The 23,248-nt window shown below is 29.9% G+C and overlaps 1 protein-coding gene across 5 annotated transcripts; it reads right to left on the reverse strand.

Moving 5' to 3' along the window:
* Nucleotides 1–7,156: 7,156 nt before the first annotated feature.
* Nucleotides 7,157–11,276, reverse strand: TOE2 (target of early activation tagged (EAT) 2). Of its 5 annotated transcripts, none has more exons than XM_047313854.2 (10): nucleotides 10,296–11,276; nucleotides 10,090–10,115; nucleotides 9,961–9,991; nucleotides 9,750–9,837; nucleotides 9,520–9,665; nucleotides 9,242–9,286; nucleotides 9,025–9,128; nucleotides 8,793–8,917; nucleotides 8,332–8,445; nucleotides 7,157–7,760 (listed from the first exon to the last, which is right to left on the reverse strand). In XM_047313854.2, the coding sequence occupies exons 1-10, from the start codon at nucleotides 10,790–10,792 to the stop codon at nucleotides 7,491–7,493; spliced, it is 1,446 nt and encodes a 481-aa protein (XP_047169810.1). In that variant the 5' UTR covers nucleotides 10,793–11,276; the 3' UTR covers nucleotides 7,157–7,490. The 5 variants fall into 5 exon arrangements, with proteins under 5 accessions (XP_047169810.1, XP_087965259.1, XP_047169812.1 ...); XM_088109133.1 differs by having other exon boundaries at nucleotides 7,157–7,763; XM_047313856.2 differs by lacking the exon at nucleotides 9,242–9,286.
* Nucleotides 11,277–23,248: the final 11,972 nt, after the last annotated feature.

Below are 23,248 nucleotides of genomic sequence, written 5' to 3' on the forward strand. Positions count from 1 at the left end.
GTCCAGAGTGTATCTGATAACTTTACTGATTTTTGTGTTGCTCATTAACCCGTCCTAACTAATTTTAAAATTTTAGTAAGACATTACTTTCTATTTCACTAACCGACTTTTAAACGAGTAAGACTAACGAACTTTTAAATTTGAGTAGGACTAATAACTTTCTACTTTTCATTTTCTCGTCTTTATAAACAATTAATTTTATATTTATAGGCTAATAAATTATTATGGTGTTGATGGTATAATGAGGATGTTTGAAATATTAGTGATGTAAATTATAATATTAGTAATAATAATTGTTATTATAATATTGGTATTGGTAATGATGATAACCAAGATAAATAATATAAAGTCTCATTATTTTTATGATGATAGACAATTAGAATTTATTCAAATAAATATATAATTAAATTTATAGTAGACAAGTATTTTTTGAGTTCTATTATATTATAATTGTAATATATATATATATATATATATATATATATATTTCAATTTAAAAAATAAATATTTAGATAAAGATAAAAAAAGTATAATTTTAAGATGACATAAATTTCTTAACTAATTTTCAAAATAACATGTGAAATGCACGCCTAATTAAAAAAATATAAAAAATGTTTAATAGGAGGGTGACATAATTTTCTAGTAATGTGTGCGTATGTTGTTGCATTTTGACCGGTATAATCGAGTTGAAAGATTAAACATTTAAGAGGTTGTTAAATGGATTTGTATAAACTTGTGAAATGAGTAAGTTTTAAACTAATTACTACTCTAAAAATAGATAAGATTTGCATCATAAAAAATGTAAATCATTTTGAAAATAAATAAATTATACAAACATATTAAACAACATAACTAATTTTATTTCATTAATTAAAAAAAACAACTCCAAACAAATTCATCCTCTAGTCATCACTAAATGAAAGGATCCATTTGGGGATAGTTAGGGTCCAGTTTCTATTATTATGTAAGTTATTATTCTATCTTTTAACTAATTAGCCAACTTTCTTCTTGAGAAGTCAACCTTTTTTAAGCACTATCTTAATAGATTAGGCCCATTAGCCATGCTAACTAAATTACCTTCTTCAGTGCACCATGTCTTCCAACTATACATTTATTCTCCATTGCCTTTGCACTCTTTAAGGTTAGGAAGTAGAAGAGAACTTCATCCTAGAAAATTTGTTTCGGAATGTATTTCATGTGTTCCAAAAATGATGTTCTATAAATCATGTTCCGGAATATATTTCATGTTTCAAAAATTTACTCCGACTAGAAAACTCCTTCAGGAGGATATCATGTTCATTTCAAAAATTTTATTCTAGAAAACTAACTTTGAAATGTGTTTCAGAAAGTACTCTGATCAATTTGAAGAACGTTTGTTTGAGAAGATTTCCAACACTAGTAATCCAAAAATAACTTTTACAAAGAGTAAAACAGTTATTTTAAAATTTGTGGTGGTGTAGTAAAAAATGATGGGGTGAAAGAAAAAAAACACTAATTAATACTAACTTCTCATAGTTAGGGATGGAATTATAGTTGCCTTCACCCATATTTCAATTTTTTTGACACCAAATAAGGGATTGAAGGATGAATTGCTATATGTTTAAGGACTGTATGATCATAAGTCCTTAATAATTTCTATATTATATGTGACTTCGTTTATTCCATTTTAAAAAATTAATATGAGTTATGAAAATTGTCTTACTTTACATCACATAATTTTGGTTTATATAACACTTCTACTACTTCTGATTGATCCTATCTGGTGACATTTATAATTGAGAAAACTTTACAGTTATATAGTTTATATAAAAGTTTTCATTGCTAACAACAATGATAATAAAAGACTTTTTCAAGTATTTTTTTAAGATTAATTAAGTTTCAAGTTTTTGATAAAATATGATATTTTCAATTAAGTTCTTATTAATTTTTTGTTTTATTGAGAATTAAAAATATTTAAAATTTTCAATTGAGTTATTTAATTTTTTTATTAACCGAATGACAGTTATTATCTTATTTCGTTATCTTACTAATTTATATTTATTTACCTCCACATTTTATTCGGTGTTTGACCTAGTTTTGTAATTAAATTTTTATTATTGGATAAGGTACAAGAAAACTAACAAGAATAAAATTAATCTCTTCGACAATATGTTAATGATAAACTCAAATTCTGAACAAAGAAGAAAAAATTGGAACCTTTAGGATGAATAAAAGTAGAACAAAATAGAAGTCTTCTCCCTTTATAGGGACATGACTTTATTTGGAAGGCAAAGATGAACGTGTCACGAAAAAATCACGTGACATCCTATTAGCCATATGGTTTTGGTGTGGATGGGATTGACAACATTACATCCATTCATCAGTTTATGAATAAGAATGAAAGGAAAGTTGTAAGTATAGAGACATAATCATAGGAAGATATTTCAGAATGTAACAATTTAGATATATATTAACTGTGGTGTGATGATGATCCAAATGATGAAATTGAAAGTAGAAATTTGAACTCCAATCTCATATTAGTTTTGTAATCTTCCGATAATATATTTAAATTTTTATTTTATTTTTTTATTCGTTTCCATTTATTTTCATATAACACATTTGTTTTGCAATTTTCCTAAAATCATATTTTGATTTTTATTTTTTCCTTACTTCTTATTCATCCTCCTCCAACAATAAAAGACAATAGTCATATTAATATCAAAACTATACAATGCAAGATAATATATGGAGACAACTAAGAAAGTTGACAAAGACAAAATAACTAATATATTATTCTAATACTTTAATTGAAATTATTTAAAATCATTATAAAATTAAAACTTGTTTTTATAAAATCAAATATACTTTGTAAGTTAAAATTGTTAAATACTTATCTTCAAATCGAATTGAGGTTGTGTTTATAAAAAAAAATTTGACGCTTAAAATATATTACAAATGAAAAAAAAAGAGAAAGTAAATAATCATATATGAATATTTGTTATTTTTAAACATCTATCTCGTAATCATCCTTTTCCCATGTATATATTTTTTAATTATATCACATTTCTTATAGTATCTGTGTTTTTTTTCGATAAACGCCCTATAGCACTTTGAATGTCTGTGCATCATTTTTCAACAAATTAAATGAGATGTGAAACTTACTTTGTTTTATGATTTTTTTTAATTAATAATCTTAGAATACATATAAGTTTTACCATATTCCTTGGGCTTACTTTGTCTACACACCATGGTGGAGAGAACATAAGTATATATTAGTACGAGGGTTACTCCTTCGTCACCACACACACACACACTGTTCTATGCATCTTTTTAATTTTTTTTAAATTCCAAAAATATTATTTTCACTTTTACCTTTTACTTTTTTTAACTTTTTCTTAAAATCTTAATTTTTTACTTTTTTATCACTCAGTCGCACACCACACCCCACCTCCACACTCTTAGTTTATCTCTTCCTCTCTTATTCTTTTCTTCCTCTTTTCCCATTTCCCATTTCCATGAAGTGAACATGCATTGTCTGTGTGCTGGGTGATGCTATGTGCCTATGTTATGTGTTAAATGAAGGAGAGAAACCGAAAGACGACAACAAATATGGGATATTCGTAGAAAACTTAAATGGATCTCAAAATCCGTCCACGGATATTGACATCCTTTTACCCTTGAATGAATGTCTATATTCGTCGACGGATTCTGATATCCATTTAAGTGTTCTACGGATACCCCGTATCTTGAACTCTATATTCATATTTGGGAGCCTTCTGCTTGACACCACCACTGGACCACCCTTCGATAACCACAATAGCACAGTTAAAGGAAAAAGAAGCAAGAGAAATCTGATTTTTGTGGAAGTGCTTGGGTGTGAGGGTGCATTGATACAGTGGGTGTTGAAGGTAAATACGTTTTAAACACCACAAATTAAATATTTTATAGGGGAAATAGAGGAATTGAAAGGTGTAGGGAGTAGTGTGTGGTAATGGAGGAAGTAACACTCTATTAGTATCACTATCTGAGATCCTATTGAACATATTAGGCTAATTAGAACCAATGAATAGAAATGTTAAGAAAATGGCAAAAATTTTAAGCAATGCAGAGGTAGTTTTCTTGATAGTTATTAGGAATATAGTTAATCCCTCTCTTCTTTTACAACTAAATTTTAATCAATTTATTATTATTCATATTAAATAAGCAGTTAATTTTAGTGGATACAAATACACACAAATCACAATTAAATAATAGTGAAAGTTAAAAAAAAAAATATCATGTGCAAAGATCGTCTAGTGATTTTGAAAGAGGATGCAGTGGAGAAGAGAGAAAAAATAATTTGGTCAGCTTAGTGATTAAATTATAACTTAAGAGTATTTTAGTTTTGTCATTGTTAGTATGACAGTACAGATAGTAATCATAGGAGTGTAAGAAGCAAAAGTTCGGATGATAATGATACCTTACAACCTTTTTGTAACTTTCATTTTAAATCATTTTGAATTTAAAAATTAATTTTTAGGAACATTAAACGAGTTTCTATATAAGTAGAAATATCTATTCTATTTGAAATACTTTTAAGAATGAATTTTTTATAATGCAACATCATACCGTAAAACAAATACATCTAAAGCATTTGTAAAATATCTTTTGGATTTTGTTAATATATGTAATAAGTGTTACTATAAATGCATTTAAATATAATTTGTCTCACATTTAAGGAATGTTTAAAATACATTTAAGAAAGGATAATTATCATTAAAGGAATGTTTAAAATAAATTTATATTAGATATGATAATTATAGTGATATTCAAAGTTCATTAAAACAAAAAAATTAAAATAAGGTATGAAAATACTATAAAGCTCATGAAAAAAAATTATATTTTTTGAAATATAAACAAACTATACTTATTATAAAAAAAATTGAAAATGAAACATTAAATTACTTATATTGTTATTTATGAATAAAACAAAATTTATTAATTAACTTATCAATACAACGTTTTTCTTCAAAAAAAATTAATTACACATTCTTACAAAAATATAAACACTGACTTCATCTCTTTCTAAAATTTCAATAAAACCACATGTTGATCCAATAAACCACACGTTAATCCAATAAACATTGACAAATTAGTAGAATCAATTTCGAACCAAATTCTCGAAAAATTCTTTCTCCAAATATGCTTCGAATTATAAATAATTTCATAAACTCAAGGTAAATATGTTTATCCATAAAAAAAATTGAACATATTCCTGTACTTTGTCTGAAAATTTAGAGGGGTTTAAAGTAAAGGAATGTTCAAACTCAAAACATAAATTTAAAACATTTAAAAGTTTATTTAAAATGTAATTAACTACATTTATTTCATTTCAGTTACTCTTTTTTTAAAAAATAATTAACCAGGAAATGTCAGCAAGTAGTCAACTAGTTTTTTTTTTTTGGAAAGTGACACTAAAAGAATTTAATATAAATGAGCCATAATGATGTAAAAAATATCATAGTTTGTAGAAATGGGAGTTAAAAGGGAGAATAAAAAGTATTATTGTTAATTAGGAAAGTAAAACAATATAATACAGTATCTTTTTTCTTTCTGCTGATTAAATGATGTTTATATTATCTTCACCATTTTTCCTTCTTTCAAAGGGACATCTATTTCTGTTTCTTCTCTCTTCCACCATTTCTCTACAGTACGAAAAGTTAAGGATTTTAATTTTTCAAATTATTTGAGTATGAAAATTGTATAAACGACTTCTGAAATATTAAAAATTATGGTAATTAGTATTTTTAAATAAATACTGAAACATAAACAACTATTAAATAGAGTATTTCGAATGAATATAAACAAGTTACATTTGTGGTGGTGATTGGATTTGTGGTATATGAAAATGACATGATTTGTTAGCTTTAGTTGGGAGCAGGCAGAACTGGGAGTAAGTTGAGATATGGAAGAAGTGGAGAATATGGTCTCCATTTGGATAGATGCCCATACCAGAACATATCCATATATCATATTTTATCTCTTCACTTTTTCATATTCCCCACAAAACAGATTAATTTCACACCTATAACTAATAAAATAAAATAAAAAAAAACTCAGCAAGCATTGCTAAATAAACAACGTGGTTGCATTAAAATTTTGCAGGAGCATTTTTAATTGACAATAACAATTCAAACAATAGAGCCGCAATCGTTTACCTGAAGAAAACAGAGTCTAGAGTTATCGCAATCATGTTACTCAAGTCATGGAAATGAAAGAAAAACAATATATAAGGATAGTTGTTTTGTCTTGTTATACGAGAAAAAAAGTATACTAATAATTTGTGTACCCCATATTATTTCTCTCTTTATTATAAAATATGTATATAATTTGTGCGCAGATAAGCTTATGATGTATTGTCGCTTTCTTATTATATTTCAAGTTGACAAAACTACTCATATGACATATCGTCAACCGGAAAAAAAAATTGATTTAAAGTCTGTTTTTGATTTAAAATATCTAGGTAGCAATGTAAGATGAAGGTGAACATATTTATGGTTATTATATGGTCTGAGTATAAACACTGACAAGTGTTGTAATGGAGCTGCCTCACAGGACTTGAGGGGTTGAAAGTTTTAGGCAAACAGCTTAACATCTGTAACCCAAGGGCAGGGAAAACAGAGACTTTGTCATTGACTGCACATTTGTCTGAGTATACAATATAAATAGTAATAACATTGTTCAATTCCCCATAGTTTTGGCCTGCTCTACTCATGTAATAGCTATCAAAATTTGAATGAAATTGCTCTGTTACCAATTTAGTAACTTGTCATCTTGACAAGTGTAATATAACTTTTGCCACCCATTGACATTCTCATTGGACCAGACTGATCCTCGATGCTACAACGTTGCAGGGTGGCTCCTACTAATCACAATACAGTTCTGTTTTTCTTTCCTCTTTATCATTTTGATATGATGGGTCGGAAGATATCGCCATCACCCAACTACAATATTTATGACCATTACGAAGATAAATAAAAGAAAACTCTTAATTAAAAGAATAATTAATGTTTTATCAATTCTAGACATTTCTTTTAGGTCTGTTTCATTCTTCACATATAAAATATTAGTAACGTCAGTGTGGCCATATGAGTACGATTTATATTCACAGATCCCACTGGCAATATTCACAATGTACTGAACAACGAAAATAAAAATACTTTACGTTTCTCCATTTCTGGGATGCACAACTAGTGTGCCTATAATCTCAAAATAGGTGAGCAAGCCATGAAGCAATTTTGATTCCTGACAAACTTGAGAAAAACAGCTACATCGTTATGGTAGTGCACTAAAAATAGCATTTGCTTGAGAGATGATTTATCACAACAGGGGGCATTACAGTTTAAGCAAAGAGGTAGCAATTAGGGGTCAAATCAAATCTCAGTATACACCAATCAGTTACTGAATTACACAAAGAATTTTGAGCGCAAAAACTTTTTGTGGTTTGCCTTTAACGAGTAGTACAAGATCGGCTACAGTGGTGCCTGCCGGGGCTTAACCTGGTAATAATATTCAGACGAATGCAGGCTGGATGAAGTAAAACAGAGACTCTGGGGATTGGAGTTCGTAGATCTTGTTGGAAAGGTGGCAGTGGGAGGAAAGGTAGCTGAAATTGAGAATCCTGATGATGCTGCTGCAGCAGAGAACGTTGGTACTGGGGTAGCATTGACCTGGGCATGCGTCTGCCACGCCCAATTGGGCAGTCCTTTCGAATGCTCCGTGTTCATTCTCTCTGTTTTTTCCTGCTAAATTATTAACAATCTTTTACAGTCTTAAATAGTCACATACAAAACTGCATGCCACAATTATAATTGTTGACTCTCCAAGTTCAATGTATGAGAATAAAATGAACCTAACAGAACATCCTGCGAAAATCACACAATGTTGTGATGATCTATGTTTTCAAACTCAAGCCATCCTCCATTGTAATCTTACTTTGTGAATACATTAACCATGCATTACCGAAACGAAAAAAGAAAATAAAACTGTGTCAAAGGTTGAATGTTCCAAGTAATGCTTTTGAAACATGTTTTGGACCAATTCATTTTTGTTAACAGAATAAGTAAACATGGAACACACACATATATATAAACAGAATACCGCTCCAATAACAAAAAATACACCAAAAGGTTGTATATATTAATCAGTAAATCCTGATCATAAACAACCAATTTTTGCCATGAATTACATATTTAAAAGTGAAGCATTCTTCAGTATTCTAATGAAAATGGAGGTCCTAGGAAGCAAACAATTGTAAATGTTTTAAATGATGTACCTAATAAAGAAACAATAAATGAACACTATGCGGATTACCTCATTGGGAAAGAAACTAGGACACATTCCATTCCATACAGAAGGACAGTCTTCATTCACAACCAGTCTTTTCAAAGATGGATTACCAACTCCTGAATCAACATTGGTTTCCATCTGCAAATAAAGGGGACCATGCCAATTATGATCACTAAATTGCAAGTCTAGAGTTAATTAAAAATACCAAAGACCTACAGTTCTACGAAGATGAATGAATTCAAAGGAAAACAGGATGTAATTAGATACATGTGAACCTATAAAGGCTAGAAACGGTCTTTATCGAGACAAACATATTGTCAATGGGTCTCATGATATGCCGAGTTTTTATCAAAATAGGTTCGTTTGTTTTACTCTTTTCCCACATATGTTGATTCAAATGCCATAAATTCAACTGAACAGGTATTGAAGCTAACCCGAACTTGAGAACAAACCTAAAATAAATAAATACGTAAGTTCAATTATACCATTGAACTTATTCCACCATGCGTGTTGTAATGGACAGAGGGGAACTGAAGTTGCTGCCAATTTTCTTTGGACCCAGTTCCGGGGGTTGCTATGCCCAAATTGAGATCAAGATATTGATTGTTAACTGTGTTAACAAAATTATAACCGCATTTCAGAAAAGGAACATTTCTTGATTAAGAAATTCACTTGGGAATTTAAAAAAATAGAACATATTTGCCATAACAGTGTTACCTTCATTAGTGGCTGCAGATTTCATCTCTCCTTCGTATGTACTTGGCTCAAAGTTGGTCACTGCTTCCCTTCCGTTGCATTTGATAGCTGCCTTGTCATAAGCCCTGCTTTAAGAAAATAAAAAGGGAGATACGTGTTGGATTGAACCAAATCAGTTTCGATAATTCAGTGTAATAAATTCAGTACAGGAAGAAAGTAATTCATGTAACATTAGGACCTTGCAGCTTCTACTTCGCTGTCGAATAATCCAAGATATATATACCTGCATGAAAGCATTGCAATCTCTATAACTAAAATACCTTCCAATCGTTTCGTTGAAAACATGCATCTTACATCTTAGACATGTTTCTCCAAACATGGAAAAATGCTTAAAGATGCATTAAGACCTAAGCAGAAACCAACTCATTTTGCCGACAAATAGGCACTCGAATTCAAACATCTAGAATAGTCACAGTACATCACTACTTAAGTTAATATATAAAAGTAGGTCCTCACTTTTTGCCAAGGAATTGTCCCATTCGAGCTTCCCACCGGCCACACTTGTGGAGAGTAACTCCTCGGTATTTAGAACTTCCTCTTGAGAAACCAGTACTTTGGCGGCGCAGTATATGTACGAATTCCTCCTTGGACAAATTCTTCAACTGTCCGTAATTAAGAAAATGGTTAAAAATCAATCATGAGCACCATCTAGTTTCATGTTCATCAAGTCTTCTGAGTTTTATAACCTGTCTAAGATCATCCTCATAATCACTCAGATTGAAATTGATGTCAGCATCAACTCCCCTGAACTTAATAGCAGCTCGATCATAGGCTCTAAATTGAAAACCCCAAGTCAGTTGACGAGCACAGGAAAATCCTCATAAATAAAAAAACAGTGGACCGTTTCTTGAAACCAAATTTATGAGAAAGAGAACCAAAATAAGCACAAATCTCTACCTAGCAGCAGCATGAGCCGTGTCAAATCCACCTACAAGTTCAAATACCAATTCCGTCAAATAATGCTTAAAATGTACCCTAAACACCGAAATTCACAAATTCACAAATTCATAAATTCAAAATCCATACCCAAATAGACTTGTTTCCCGCAATCCCTACACCAAATAATTACAAAAATAGACCAAAGAACATAAGGTCAGATGCAATTCAACCATGAATCACCAAAACCAAACTTCACACAAACTTATATTCCCTTCCCCGTAAAAAGGGAAGAAGACGCAACTAAAACGAAACCGAAGCGAGCTAAATTCATATCACTACAAAAATTCACTAACCAGATATGCGATTCCCATCTTCCCGTTCTTCTATAAAAGGTAACCCCTCTGTACTGTGAGCTTCGAGACCTTGGTCCTCTCCTACTCTTCTTCGCCGGTTGCTGAGTCTGAGTCTGAGGCTGCGGCTGAAGCATCTTTATGTCACTGTTTCCTCCCTCACGATCGAACGCGAGATCCACGAAACTTTTTCTCGCCGAAAACGACGACGTTGCCACTCCTCCACTCACCGGAAACAACTCCTTCGTTACGACGTCGTTCGTGCCTTCCACTTTAAGGATATCGAAATTGAAGGTGTACACGTCATCAGCGCGCGTGGAGCACGAGTCCTCGTCGCAGCAGCCGTTACTGGACCCGTCCGCATTCACCACAGAGGAATTCGAAGTCCCTGATTCCGCCATTTGGTTCCGCGAACCTTCAGGAAACTCTTCTAACGGAACCGGCGAGTCGCCGTCACGAGCCGAATCGGTCCACTCAGCATTGAGATTAAGATCTAACATCGTCGCGTTTATATTTAGTTACACCGTTCCAAACGTTAACTAACTAAACAACCAAACTAACTATTAAATTTTGCTTTTCTCTTTTATAATTCCTAAGGTTTTCTAACGTCAGCAGAGGCTTATTGAACTACGTTTCCATATCGCCGGCGATGGTGTTTCCGGCAAAGAAATGGATCCGATCGAAAACAACAGAATGTAAGCGAGCTAGCGATCGAGAAAGAGAGAGAGAGGTAAAAAGAAAAGTCAAGAAGAAAACGGAATCGCTTTTAGTTTTCCGATTCGTTCAATCTTTGTGAGGATGCCGGATAAATTTTCCGACGACCGGAAAAGGAGGAGCAAAAGGAAGGAACTGAAGGAACGAGTGAGAAGAGAGCAACGCGAACCCACTTCGCCGGCGATGAGTTCATTGTCGCCGGAGAAAGTGAAAGCGTCGCCGACTATTGGATTCCATGGAAGAGAGAGAAGTGCGAAGAAACACTTTCTTTGTACTGAGACTAATTTTAAGAGGGAAGAAATATATAAACATTTTCTCTCTCATGATGACGACCCGTTGGTTCGGTTACCGGTCACCGATATTACAATAGGAATAGATATTTTTCCTTGCTCTTTCTCTTTCTGCGAGGGTCACCGTCTCGTTGAAGGAAACTATCTGTTGAATTTTTTTTCTTTAATTTAGATTTGAGTAGTGCCTTTAAAATGGGTTGAAACCCGTGAATAATCTGGCTCATCACGTGTTTGAATCGGGTTAGGTTGAAGAAAAATACAAAAATTTTGATGTGAATCAATTTTGATCCGACTCACTAAGAATCCAGCTCACACAGGTTAAATCCGTGGTGGGTTGGGTTGACTCACCAACCCATCTATTTTTTAATTAAATAATTAAATTAATTATTCAAAATGTATAATCTTTACTTAGCAATAGAGCCTTTCGCGTGACTGTCTTTCTAAAAGTTTCCTTCTGGAAATAAAATCTTAAGATTATAGATTGATAATATTATAGATGGAAATAAAGAAGAAGATGCAGCATAATATTGTAGATTTATCCATCCAGGACTCCAATTTAATAGATGGATAATTCAGGAATATATCATTTTGTTTTAAACCTATCTACAAACATCACAATTTTATCTTGTGCTATATATTTTTGTTAACGGTTATATGGGTATTGTTAACGGCTATATATTTATGCTTGATAGCTTAGAATATATATAAAATATATTTCTTTTGTTTCATTTTCTTTTATATCAATTGGTCTAATTAATACGGTTTCAATTTGATCGATCAAAGTAACATGTTATAAGAATTTGAGAAGAAGAGAGTGAAAAAAAAGTTAATTAAGTGAGCCAATGAACCAACCCGTTTAACCTACCAACCCGTGGTGGGTCGAGTCGGGTTCAAATTTTTTTGGCTCGCTAATAAATGAACCGAATTGGGTTGACTCACTAAGTGACCAATCCAGAATAGATCGGATAGGGTCGGACCAGATTACCCGTTTTAACAGCTCTAGATTTGAGAATTATGAGAAAAAAAAAATCTGAACAATTAATACTGTGAATGACATTATTACGAAGGTATTTATGTCTCTTGTTCAGTTATTTTTAGTAATTTAACTGATTAACTTTAGCTTCATTCATTTTTAATGGGAGCCATGTTTTTAAAACCTAATACTTGGCTTTTTAGAATAAATTTAAACAATGTATTGATATCATCATTTTCTTTATATAAATTGGAATTTCAAGTACATAAGATATAAATAATTTACAATATCAAAATGATTATTTACCTTAGATACGATAGAAAATTTGTGAATTTTTAAGACATTTAGATATATTAAATTTGAATGGTATAGTTTTTAATAATCATAGTTAATATCATAATTTATATATATATATATATATATATATATATATATATATATATATACCCAAAATATTAACTATTATATCTTTAATCATATATTTTTTTTAAAAATTGATTAATATAATGCTTTATTACAATTTGACGAGATAAAATTCACATTAGATATTGTAATAAATAGTATCAAATACAAAACAACATTTGAAAAAAAAAAAGATAATGATGGCATAAATCGGTTGTCCAAGTTGTGTTCTCATTTAAAATTAATCAATTTAACAAGTTTAAATTAAAATTTTAAGAAAAATATACAAATAAGAAATGAATGAATTTTCATTTTATTAGATAATATATATATATATATATATATATATATAGTTTTGTACATAATGTTTGATTATCAAAAGATAATTTCTACTAAGTGCAAAAAGTATAATATGTTTGATTTTTAAAATTTTTGAAATAAATTAGGAAGTTGCTTCTAAATTTATTAGATTGATATTAGATTTTTAAAATGATCAGTCCAAAAAAATACTTATAAAATTGTTTTACATAAATCTTCATATATTCTGTGTGACATCCCAATTATATATATAAAGCATATATAATAAAGAAGTCATCATTTATTAATATAGGAAAACAGTCAAGAGTAATTTAAGGATTACAATCATCCTTAGAATAGCATAGAATTGAAAACTTAGAGTATTAGGGTTTCTCCCTAGAAATTACATAGAATTTAAAGCTTTAAACGTACAAAAGTTCATCAAAGTTAACTAATAAAAGCTAGCGAATCTAAGCTGCAACATTGTCTTCCCCATCAAGTACTGTTTCCAACGTATCCTCCTTGCCATTTGCTCCCGTATAACGAATTATACGATCATCGCACATACCCAAACACAAACAAGTAGGGTGAGCTAACATGCAACCAATCATTTATGAAACATGCATGCAAACCTCATATAATAATTATGTCATACATACTCATACCATCATACAACAATCACATCATACATACTCATCCATTACTTTGATACACATGGTAAATTGACATCACAAGACTTGTTACTTTATAAACCGACTCGTCCGGACTAGAATGATTACCGAGCTATGGCGGGTCTTGCACTCGTGGTGGCTTTATGAAACTTGGGCACTACCGCCCGGCACTACCGTCTTATGAAACTTGGGCACTACCGCCTTATGAAACTTGGGCACTACCGCCTTATGAAACTTGGGCACTACCGCCTTATGAAACTTGGGCACTACCGCCCTCCCACAGTCACGAGGTTAATCCGTCATCACTCACCTTGGATCATATGGAAGCACCCAAGACTAGGACCTCCTGCTACTTCTCACCACATGGTTCAATCCTCTCTACATGAGAAGAAAGACCACTGGAGTTTCAGGATGACCCCCAAAACTGAGCTACCATGTAATCATTCCATACACCCCCACATCACCACCATGTATCCTCTCCTTGAGGATCATGAAATTACGTTCATGAATCATACTGTCACTTTGAAACTTAACCCAAGACACGAATAACCATATACCATCATATTATCACAGTGAATCTAACATATCTCATACATTCACATACTTTCCACATAAATCACATCATTATAATTCACAATCATGTTCAGATGCATAAATTCAAAAATAATAAAATCCAATTATTTCAGAAATCATACAAACTGAATATATTCCAACAATATATATTACACAATAATTTAACAGTACAAAATATGTCCAATAGGATTTAAGTTAAAAACTTATTGAGTAGACTTCCAGGAAAGAGAGGTGTGTCACAATGGACAACTTAAGTACCAAGTCTTTCCTTAGCCAAAGTGTTCCTCAACTAGTTTTTAACAAATTTCTTATTTACAGATTCAAAACAACAACATATAATATTTACACCGAATTTCCACATAGATAGATATACAATAAGCATTAACAGTATTCACACAGAATTTCAAGACATGAATAGTAATAAAACAATACTAAATCAAAATATAAAAGCATAGAAAGGTTAACTCCCCTACCTCTATTTCAGACTTAATCTCCTGCTCCGAATTTGTTTCCCCGAAAACTCTTCAGAACCTCTACTCTTCTTACAACTAAAAATTTCTCCCTAACTCTTTCTTCTCTATTTCTCAAGCTCTCACTTGATTCCTCTTTTCTTGGTGCAGAATACTCTTCCCTCCCATGGCTATTTATAGGTAAAAAAATTTACTATTCATTAATTTTTTTAAAATTATTTATTATTTTAATATTATTTAAAAATAATATTATAATCATCCACTTAATTAAATCTGATCCTAATTTCTTCCATGCTAAGGAATTCTTATTCTAATTCCTTCCATGCTAAGAATTTTTTTTTCACTATTCACTATTCACTATTCACTATTCACTTTTTACTATTCACTATTTACTTTTTACTATTCAATTTTCTAAAAAAAAATCCTAAATAAGTTATCAAAAATTTGAACTTCTCCCTCTAGAATTACTATAATTTTATATCCAAAATTTACATTTTTCTATCCATTAAAATTATTGTTACTAATAAAATACTAAAATTTACTATAATAAATATTTTTCATGGGTCTTACATTCTCAACCATAATTATATGATAAAGTTGTATGATGTGTGCATGGAAGAAAGATTTGATTTTTTTATTATTATCAAATTAAGAAATACTACAACTAATATTAGGTATTAAAGAAAGTGAATATAAATCACACGTGATGTGTTGTGTTGGTTTATCATAAGCTAAGTTAGAAAAGGTTAGTATAATCCGACTCACTTTTTAATGGTTAAAAATTATGTAATCTGACTTAGTTCATCACAAGTTGATATATTAGTGGATTGACTTACTTACTAATGTTTTTACAATTTATTTTATGTATTTAGTGCAATATAATAAAAGTTGATTAATACTATTTACTTTTTATTAAAAGTGTTCATTGATTCTTCAAATATTTTTATAAATAATAAATAATTATTATAAAATACTTTAAAAAATGAAAAAAAAACAAAGTTTTGTTTTTTTTTGGATTACGAGTCAATTTTCTTTCAATCTAGCTCAAACCCGTTTAATCCATGAATTGGGTTCAGTTTAACCCATATTTGAAAAACTAAAAAATTTTCAATTTAACTGGACTCGAATATGTGATGAACCGAGTTGTCTCACGAATCAAAAACTCTTTTGACATCTTTAACTAATAAGATAAGAGTAATTTTATATGTTAAGTCAGGTGATTCTTTTTTAGAGTTAGAAGAAAGCATGAGAATAATCTATATTTATTTCTTTGATAGTAAGTGAATGAGAATACGCTTTTTTCTTCTTAGGAAAATGAAAATAGCAAATTAATTTGCTAAAAAATATAAATGGTTTAAATGAGATGGTCTGTGAATATTTTATAATTTAAGTTAAATTATGAATAAAAAATTTAGCTATTCAAACTTTTATTCCTAAAGATCATTATCTCTTTAAAACAAATTTTCCATGTCTTTTGTGTAAATTTATAGATTTGGTGTTAATCTTTTCTTATATCCAAGTCTACCTTAGAAATTCTATCGTAAAATAGAACAAATTTATCCTACCATAAATAATTTTTTTTATTAAGTTTATCTTTCATTTTTTTTAACTTGGTTTTAAGATAAATGTTACACGTCTAGAGGTCTACCTTTTGTCAGAATCATTAAAAACACACTCAAAAACCCCTCTGAACGGACGCAAGGTGTCAAGCTGAGGGGAGTCAGAAATCAGATAGTGGAGTGCAGGTGTCAGCAGAGGATCGGACGTTCGTTTTAAACAAAACTGATTTTTCTGAAATTCGCATCACACCCTCTACATGCACTCTTCTTCTCCAAAACCCTGATCTTTCATTTCTCCTCTTTCTCTCTAAAAATCTCTCCCTTCTCTCTACCGAAACTCACCCTTTCTTTTCTCCGATCACCGTTCAGGCACCGTAGAAGCACTCCCGGCAACCCAAGCGTCAGTTTGAACCGATCAGTTTCGAGTTTTGAACGGGTAAGTTCTTCTTATCCTTAGCCGTTCGTTCTCGGACACATGCAAACCAAGTTCTGGTTGCATGAATTCATAGCCTCATTCTGAACCATTTTGTTCTGTTGTTTGATTCTGATTTGAAGAGTCGTTGAACGTTGAGGTTAGAAAGATCTGTAGTCAGATGAACCAAACTTTGTCTTAAGGACGTTCATTCACGCTCAAAGGTAAAGGAAGCTTATATGATTTAATTTGTATGATGTTTGAATGGCATGTACGTGTGTTGAGTTGATGAATGATATGAAGTATGATTGTTGATATGTTTGATTATATGAAGTATGATTAATTATGTTATGGGTGTTTAATCTTATGAAAATTATTATGATATGAATGTACAATGTTATGGAACTATCTGTTAAGAAATGAGGCGAATATAAATGAATTCTGAATATGAAATTCCACTATGATAGTGTACGTTCGTCACTGAATGGTCATTTACCGTTCGGTAATGGTAGTAAACTTGGTTAGAATTGGATTCTTTCATTTGGGGAGAATCCTAGTTGAGGACGAGCGTCTTCGAGTTGTAATAATATGCTTGAGCGTTCGGCCAAGCATAGTTATGTCTGGGTGTTCTGTGATAAACTTAAGTATATATAAATATATATATATATATATATATATATATATATATATATATATATATGTATGTTTGTATATTTTAGTTATTCTTAAACTCTGCTCAAGTAGTATCTGATTATATTTATCAAGCCTATTCTCTATGATCTTAGTAATACTTGGTCTTATACCAAGTGTTCGTTCTAAGCAAGTGTTTGGGTCTTACACCATGCACTCGTTCTCGCTCCTTAAGCTAAACTTCATAATAAGAGCGTTCGTTCAATCCCAATAAGGTTCGCTCACTATAGTGTTCAGTCTTAGACTGACCTTCAGATGGTGATTGGTGTTTAGCTACTCCAAAGGCTAAATATAATTATTAACATTCGGTTTCATTATGTAAATTCTTATAAGTATTATTCGTTGAAGTGTCTGTATTCATTGTTTCCGGTCTAGAGCCTTAGCATTGGGTATGTTCTTTGAGGTGTTTGGTTTGAGCTCACGAGAGTCATTTCATTTAATTGACTCATTTTGTAAGTAGCGTTCGTTCTAGTCGTGTCTGTGATATATTAACGTTCGTTCTAGTCGTTCCTGTTATATATGATTATTCTCGGTTTCTTTCTCAAATTGATAGTAATCCCCTTGGTCTTATTCTATTTTGGAACGGGAGATTTCTCTGTCTCGTTTCTAGTGTTCATCCTCGTTCTGAGTGAGGATTGAATGTTCGGTATCTGATGTCTTTAATAATCTTTGAAGAAAGAGGAAATTTAGATGATTGATAATGAAAGATGAAATTGAGAAGATTGATAATGAAAGATGACGAAAATATGATATGGATGAAATATGTTGGATTACGAACGAGCGTTCCAGGGAGGAACGACTCATGGATGATTATTGAGTTTGTAAAGTATGACTGTGGGCATGCTAAGCTGGCTGTTCATCCTGATGTCCCGTGAGTACTCGTCCTCACGTAGAGGAGGGTAGGTCATGTGTGGGAACGACAGGAGGTCCTAGTCCTTAAGGGTACTTTGGACAGATAGGACTAACCTCGGGTGGCAGCTGTTGAAGGCATCCCAGTTACTACATCACCCGGGTGCATGAACGCCTGTAGCTACACAGATTTCATACAGTCCGGACAGTCAGTCTAGTAATAGGTTTTGTATGATACGTATGTTGAAATTTATCTTGTATGTTGGATTGTTTAAAAACGTATGTTTATGCATGAATTAAATTACATAAGCTTACCCTGTGTTTTCCTGTGTTGTCTGGTTTTGTACGTTCGTCCTTGTCATTGCAATGATCATCCGTGTGGGTGTGAGCAGAAGGAGACGAGCTGCTGGAAGAGACGCTGGAAGAAGAAAATTTGGTAGAGGTAGAAGTGAAGACCGAACAATAGGACGTTCGGTCAGTAGTATAGTATAGTAAGGTGGTCGTTTGATCACCTCCCCTTTTGATTTTATTTGACCGTTCGGTATAAACTTTTGTAAACCGTTCGGTCAGATTTGCTTATTCTGTACAGTTTTAGTTGTAACCGTACGCTCTTCTAGTGTAAGACTGATCTGAATTATTGGTAAATGTAATTATTTTATTATATAGTTTATACTGTATTTTTGGGATGTTACACCTTTCCTTGTGTTGATTTTAGGATGAAGATGAATCTCAATTTGTTTAAGAATGTGATAGTATGTTTAAATTGTTAATCAACGTATTATATTTACATGTTTAGCTTTCTAGTAAGAATAGAGAAGTTGAGATTTTTAGTTTAATTAAGCAAGTTCTAAAAATAGAAAAAAAATAGATATAATTTTGATTGTACTTTAAAGTAGATTATCTATATGTAAATGTGACTCAATATTGACTTTTATAAGTATTCAAAATGTTTTGAACTTTGTTATGAGTTGTGTGTTGATGAATTTTGAAATAACTGTAAAAATGCTTTTATATTTGCAATATGATTATTCTTGTTTGTGTGGTTAGGTATGTGTGGTGTGATTGAGATATGAATTGTTGAAAGTGATAAAGATAAAAAATTATATAGTGTAACTGAATGAATTATAAAATATTGCAATTGGTCGATCTAAACCAAATTAATTCAAAAATGTCTCATCTAAAAACAAATTTATCAATTTCATGTAAAAGAACAAAATAGAACCATATTTATAGCAATTTGATGTAAATTGTAAAATTTTATAGAAGTTTAAATTACGAATCATTGATTGATTTTGTTTGAACTCTACTAAATTTAGTTTTTATTAATTTCCATGTATATTTTTTAAAAGAGAAATGTAACATTAATATGCAATTAATCTAAAAGTAAAACCTTCTATCCATTACTTATTGTTTTGGAAATTTTAAAATTTTTAAAGGTTCTTAAATATTAATATAAATTATATATTAACATTAATTACTATAGAGGAAACACGGGTTCAATTATATTAGTTACTAACGATGTTAACTAAAATTAAAATTACTGTATTAAGATTATATTTTTTATTAGCAATAAAATATGTAAATACTTTATGTATTAAGTAAATTTTTTATCCTTTTAATTTTATTGACTTCATAATATTAAGTAGAATTAATTATTTTATAAAGAAATTGAATTCACAATCACGATTTTCTATTAGTTAAAATAAATTTTGTAGTTGTATTTTTTCACCGTAACCACCCTTTTGCGAAAAATCCGAGTCTCACATGTTTGTGTTGTTTAAAGGCTCGTCTTCTGGAATTCACATTCACAATCAGCTTTCACACTTTGGTGGTCCCACAATAAAGACGATGCAAGATCTTGCGGTTGGGTATACTTAAATCACATCAACCCTTTTTTGGCTATTTTTTTATTTATTTTATATAGTGAAAAACGTTTTATATTTCTATAATAGGAAATTATTATTATTTTTAAAAGTCATTCTCTTGAAAAGACATCTTTTAAAGAAAATATTACTATATAGATATAAGTCAATTTTTTATGTTTTTAAATTAATTATAAGTAGCTATATATAAAAATTGCCGATTTTTGTAATATTTATTTTAAAAATTACACCGACATTGAATTCTGAGTAATTCACGTACAACTTTTTCTACCAACTACAAATATATATTAAACACATGTTTATAAAATCAAATTAGGATGTACTTATTTTGTGATTTATACGTGTTGTATTTATGTTGTACTTTAAGTAGATTACAAAAAATTGAGTATACGCGTTAACTTTAGAGATAAATACCCATTATTAATTAATAGTTTTTACGGTAAATATTTTTAAAAAATGAATAATCATGTTCTACATTAATTGTTTTCAACATAATTTAGTAGGACTGATGCATGATTTAATTTTTTATGGAAAAAATATCTCTAAAATTATATGATGAAATGAATATTTATTAAGATGTTAGTCTTTTAAATAAATATTGGTATATTAAAGAATAAATCCATAACTCCCAATTGGGAAATCTAATTCATTAGTACAGCATTTGTCAGTTAAGAAAGTGAAATGTATTACGGCAGTGTAATTTCTTTGAAAAACAAATATTAGAATGAGCAAATTGTAAAAAAAACTATAAAATCGGAGAAGTCATGTTTTATAGACATTATTTTAATATTTTATTTTTCATAATATAAAAGTTGTGTTTGAAGTATTGTTTGTTAAACACATACTTACTGAGCCCAATTTTAATTAAAAAATAAATAGTTAAAATTATCTTGTGTAGCAGGACTTCTTTTAGACGAAAACATATTTTTCAACCACAACTTACCAAATTTATAATTTGTTCATTTTGATAATTTAAAAAAAAATTATACTATTGTTAAACTTGACTTAATTAAATTTTAAGCTTTTGTATTTTCAATTGAATTTCTATTAAATTGTTTATGTCTATTTGAATATTTAATTTTTTAATTGACTCTTTATTATTTAATTTATTTTGTTAAGTGAGTTATGTGAGTGATATCTTGTCATGTCATTTTTGTTTCTTTTTTTCTCCATGTATTAAAGAAATGTGGAGTTTAAGATTAATAATATATATGTTATTCAACATTTTTTAAATGAAAATTAATAAAAAATAAAGTTCTCATTTCACATTAATGACAATATTATTTTATATTAATTATAAAATTTCTAATAAGATAAATGTTATCAAATTAAATGGTAGAATGGTAGAGACTAATATAAAAAAATTTAAATATTCAATAAAAAAAATGGACTCAATTAAAAATACCCAATTTATGAGAAATTTAAAGCTTAATTAAACCAATTAAATATGCTAACATCAATTATATAAATATATAAGGGTTAACTAATTAAAAAAGAAACTTTAAATAGTAGGATTTGACGACCATATCTCAATAAAGAATATAACTTGTTACACTTAACATTTTTTACAAGAATTATATTAAACATGTTTCATAATGACAAACACTTGATCTATCGAAAACATGTAAAAATCAACCTTAACTGTTTATGTTAAAGTGATTTCTTACATATGTTATAGAGAGTTTGATACAATAATTTTATTAAGCTTCTCACAACTTGATATTGAATTATGTATATGATTATTAGATAATATAATATCTTATTTCTTTAATCTTTAATGTGTTTTGTGCTTAATACTATAATGAATGAGACCATAATATAATACGAGATATCCTCACCACATATGGTTTGGCAACATAACCACGATGACTAATACACACCTACTCAGCAACTACTCTATTGCTTGACTCCTATCTTAAAAAGAGAGAAAGAGAAAGAATTATCTTAGTGTCTCTCACTTAAGTTTTTAGTTATCACTTAAATTATGCATCATATATATCTTGATCATAATCTGTATTAGCTTTTATACAATAGTAAATCTTTTTAATTATGACTTATAACTTTATTATTGTTTGGATAACAATCCATCACGTAAACGATACTAATCCTATAGTACAAAATTCAATAATAGAATATGCAACGTATTAATTCTACCATTAAACTATGTGAAGAAATTATTTAAAAAAATTGAAATTTTAATTTGCATCTAAAGTATGTCACCTTATGACATTCAAAATTATAACTTGAATCTCTTGCTAATATATACATCTCATACTTATACTCATCCATTAATATTGTCATAATACACTTTACATGTTTAGTTGTATAATATTCATTTACTTTAGATAATAATAATATCAATTTTCTTTTAGAGTAATGTATGTAACATCTTATTTAATAGCATAATAGCATAAGACTAATAAACAAAACATCATATATTTGATAATCATATGTTGCTAGGAAGAAATATTTTATAATCATATATTTGATAATCATAAGACTAATAGTATCTTGAGGCTGAGATCTTGAGTATAATTTCTTCCACTCCTCTTGTTTAGACTTGGAACCAATTAGTTCTCTCACTTTCTCTTGTTGCATATGTTGTTTTTTAACCTTTGCTCAACTTCTCTCTTACTCTCGCTTTCTTTATTAAGGTAAGGAATTCCTTAATAGAGAGTGGTGTACCACCATCATTTTTAGTGTTGTTAAAATGAGTTGTAACCCTTGAGTCAACCGGTCCATCACAAGTTTGAGCCGGGTTGGTTTGAAAAAAATGTAATTTTTTTATACGGGTTAGTTTTCAACCCGGCTCACTTAGAAACCGGTGGTGAGCCGGGATGGCTCACCAACCCACCTAATTTAATTAAATTATTTATTATTTTGTATTTCAATATTATTAGTTAACATCTTTTTATTATATTGTAGATGATGATAAAGAAGATGTTTCAGGAGAGAAAAATATTATAGATTTATTTATTCAAGACTCTAATATTATAAATGGACAAGTGATACAAAAATTATCAATATTAAAAACTTATTTGTTCATCTTTTGTATATGTTTTTGGATTACACTTGGATGGTATGATACTTTTTTTTATTATTTTGAATTGTCTTTAGAGTTTAACATCATTTTAGTGTAAAATTTATTTAAATTTGAATTAAGAAAATTGTAA

Source organism: Vigna umbellata, chromosome 3 (assembly GCF_029865625.1).
Source record: "Vigna umbellata cultivar VRB3 chromosome 3, Vumbellata_1.0, whole genome shotgun sequence".
In the NCBI taxonomy this organism is placed as follows: Eukaryota; Viridiplantae; Streptophyta; class Magnoliopsida; order Fabales; family Fabaceae; genus Vigna; species Vigna umbellata.

What these genes read in the sequence shown, in the direction of transcription:
- TOE2 (XM_088109133.1), bottom strand. Translation starts at nt 10,792, where the DNA reads ATGTTAGATCTTAATCTCAATGCTGAGTGGACCGATTCGGCTCGTGAC. An exon ending in ACGGCTCATGCTGCTGCTAG is followed by an intron (nt 9,838 to 9,960) that starts GTAGAGATTTGT and finishes TTTTCAATTTAG; the next exon opens with AGCCTATGATCGAGCTGCTA. An exon ending in CTAGTTTCTTTCCCAATGAG is followed by an intron (nt 7,764 to 8,331) that starts GTAATCCGCATA and finishes TTAATAATTTAG; the next exon opens with CAGGAAAAAACAGAGAGAAT.